At 36.3% G+C, this 3,274-nt stretch overlaps 1 protein-coding gene across 1 annotated transcript; it reads right to left on the bottom strand.

The window, feature by feature from the left end:
- Positions 1-1,053: 1,053 nt before the first annotated feature.
- Positions 1,054-2,869, bottom strand: LOC114176276 (transcription factor MYB108-like). The gene is made up of 3 exons (XM_028061258.1): positions 2,531-2,869; positions 2,220-2,349; positions 1,054-2,132 (listed from the first exon to the last, which is right to left on the bottom strand). The coding sequence occupies exons 1-3, from the start codon at positions 2,679-2,681 to the stop codon at positions 1,469-1,471; spliced, it is 945 nt and encodes a 314-aa protein (XP_027917059.1). The 5' UTR covers positions 2,682-2,869; the 3' UTR covers positions 1,054-1,468.
- Between the last annotated feature and the right edge of the window lie 405 nt (positions 2,870-3,274).

Genomic DNA, 3,274 nt, shown 5'->3' with positions numbered 1-3,274 from the left:
CAGGTTGACTCATGGACTTACTTAATTAAAAAAATATTTATTTTTTCAATAAAAAATAAATTTTAATTCTAATTAAAATCTAAATAAACTTTAATACAATCCAAATACAAACCAAAATTACAAAAATATAAATTATCTATGTGTTGGCTAAAAAAACAACATAATATAACCCAAGTATAAAGCTCAACCTAATAAAAAATAATTATGTGATATTTTATTTGCGGGTTGGTGAGTCAACCCAGCTGACCACAGGTTCAATCTGAGTAAGTCGGTTTTAAGTTAATCGGGTCAAAAATCAATCCATATTAAAATTTATAAAAAATTTCAATCCAACCAGACTCCATGATGAATCGGATTGATTCCCAGATTCCACCCCATTTAGCCACTTATTATAAGGTTTTATAATTTGATAATAAAAAGAGTTGATATTTTGATAAGAAAAGTTCGTATTGGGAGTTTTGTTGGGTGACACGTGTAGTGGAGGGACCTATTAACGAAGTATTTAAGAGAAGAATAGATTAAAGTTGAGTGGTGAAAGTGTGATATTACCGATGAAGAAGTTTTGATGAGGGATTGGAGGGGGATGAAAAAAATAATAATGTCCGTACGAAAGGCAACAAGCGTGAGAAGATTTAGGGTTATTGGGGTCGTACTTTGGGGGCATATTTTGGAACTTTAGAAAAGAAAATTTCCCTAATAATGCCCAACTTCAGCCAATAACACTCTAAAAAATTACCAATACTTTCTCACCTTTTCTTTAGCAATCTAGAAACTTTGGAAGATAGGGGCTGGTTCAGGTCCCGTGGACAAGGTTTCAAGAGTGGGATTACTCATAATCTAATATAATAACACTTGTAGGCAAGAAAATCAAAAAGTATGCTTCTTCTTAAATTATTATTTAATTTTGTACCATTCTCCATCTACAATGCCCTCACTAGCTACCTACTAAACAAAGCCATGGAATGAAAATGAGAATGAGAATCGAATCAAAAACCAATAACTTAACTAAAACAGAACAAGGCTAATAATAGTATCAAAGAATGAAATCATCTATAAAGAAAACAACAACTTACACCATTACAATAAAAATGAAAAAACAACCCAACTATTTTTAATAAGCTGAAAAATAATTAATTCCTTCTCTATTCTTGTAATCCACAATTTTCAGATAACACCTCCATCATCATGGATTCTGTATACCTAGGTACTAATTTATTTATTTGATGTCTCTATTTTTTTTTCTACTGCCACCTCTCCATATTTCACAATCAAACCCTGTTCTTGGTATCTGTAAAAGAGTACAACTTGAAAACAACTCCTATTTTTAGTGCTGTTATTCAATTAAAATTAAAGTTTCACTTCAATAAACGTTATAACTTTAACTTTAATTAAAATACAGCGCTAAACTTACTTAAAGAATATTGCATCTGAGTTTTTTTTTTTTTTTTTTTTTTGATTTTCCAATGTTTCACATGTTGTCGTTCATGAGATGTTGCTCCAAGAAGAACATGTTCTCAACGTTCCAAAAATTGTCAGACGAGTCCCCATTCTGCAGGTTCCAGGGATCTAGGGATTGAAAATCCAATCCCGGAGGGAAAAACCCGGGTGTGCCTGTGATGCAATTGATCTGAGAGGGTTGGTAATAATCCGCAGGAGTAGCAGTGTTGTTATTGTTACTGCTAACCGGAACGCTGTAATAATCAGTGAGATCAGATTTTGTCGAGACTTGAGTCCCGAACGAGTCCGATGAAGACAAAGCCGTGCTACTGTTGTCTGGGGTGTGACTTTGCATGACGTAGGAAGCCACGAAGTCGTTGTTCATGGGTGGTGAAGGTTCGATGAATCCCATTTTTTCCTTGAGATTATTATGAACCTCCATGTGGTTGTTTTTAAGGTTGTTCTCAGAGGTGTACGCATCGTTGGTGGTGACTGAGGCGGTTGCGGTTGCAGTTGCAGCTGCTTGAATGCGTTCCACCAACCTGGGCATCCAGAGGTAACGCATGGCGTCCTTGAATTGTTTGCTGTTGACGTCACATTTGAGTTGTTTGGCATGCTTCTGGACACGAGTTCTCCAATAGTTCTTTATCTCATTGTCCGTTCTACCAGGCAGATATTGAGCAATTTTCGACCATCTGAAATAAATAAGACAATAATTGTGAAGATCCTTGATTTGATGTTGAACAGTTTATGCATGCATGTTTGGGGTGATTAATAATTACCGGTTTCCCCAGCGAGAATGGAGTTCGAGGATCAAAAGTTGTTCCTCGAGCGTGATGTTTCCACGTCGAACATCAGGACGAAGATAGTTGAGCCACCTCAATCTGCAACTCTTCCCCGTTCGTTTGAGCCCTATGAAATTATGAGCGGAGAAAGGTTATATAAGTTATTACTCAGATTGGTAAAGCAAAGAGCATGAATTAATTTTGTTTTCCCTTTTTTCAGAAGTGGGTGCGGCCGAGCAATTACCACCAACCAAAATTCATGAATTTTATACGCATATATCTATAAAGGTAGAAAGAGATAGATATACCTGCAGAGAGGGCGAGGGTGTTCCAGCGACCTTCGCCGTGAGTGGCAATGTAATTGATGAGAGTGAGGTCCTCATCGACGGTCCAAGGGCCTCTTCGAAGCTCCATCTCGTCCTCACTCAAAAGGCTTGTTGTTCTTCCTTTTTCATCCATTGATGAGTGGAACAAGAAACAAGGAAAGAAAGAGGTTTGTTTGTTTTTTTGTTTGTAATAGGTTGTGTTGTGTTGAGTTTGGAGATTGAGATGGGGAGAGAAAAGGGAGTTGAGTTGTGTTGGATTGGATTGTTACAAGGGAGATAAAGAAGGGTGAGGTTCTTATAAATACGGAAGGAGAAAGGGAAAACGATGGATGGAAGAGAGAGAGAAGATGATTAATTAAGTAACAACACTTCAAAATGTGTAGTAATTTGGAGCATAATTAATTGTAGTTTCTAAGTATCACACTTTGACTTTCTTTCCTCCTTTCTTGTGTGCGCGTGCGTACCAATGCTCTCACACAACACACTTTCGATCTTAACTTTAGTTGTTCTGTCTGACCACGGACTCTCTCCTCTCATCTCATCACCACTCACCTCTCTTCTTTTTGTGTTCATATTACTGACACAAATATCTTCCTCAAAAAATTTGGTATAATTTTGCTTTTAGTGAAAATAATGTGGGTTCAAAAATATCAATATATAAATCATTAATGTTTTTTCATCTGTTATTGGATCATTCATGAATGTTTAGTTTCATTCTGATGTATA

Source organism: Vigna unguiculata, chromosome 3, assembly GCF_004118075.2.
Source record: "Vigna unguiculata cultivar IT97K-499-35 chromosome 3, ASM411807v1, whole genome shotgun sequence".
NCBI lineage: Eukaryota > Viridiplantae > Streptophyta > Magnoliopsida > Fabales > Fabaceae > Vigna > Vigna unguiculata.
The sequence above is the reverse complement of the archived record's forward strand: the minus strand, read 5'-3'. Positions and strand labels throughout refer to the sequence as shown.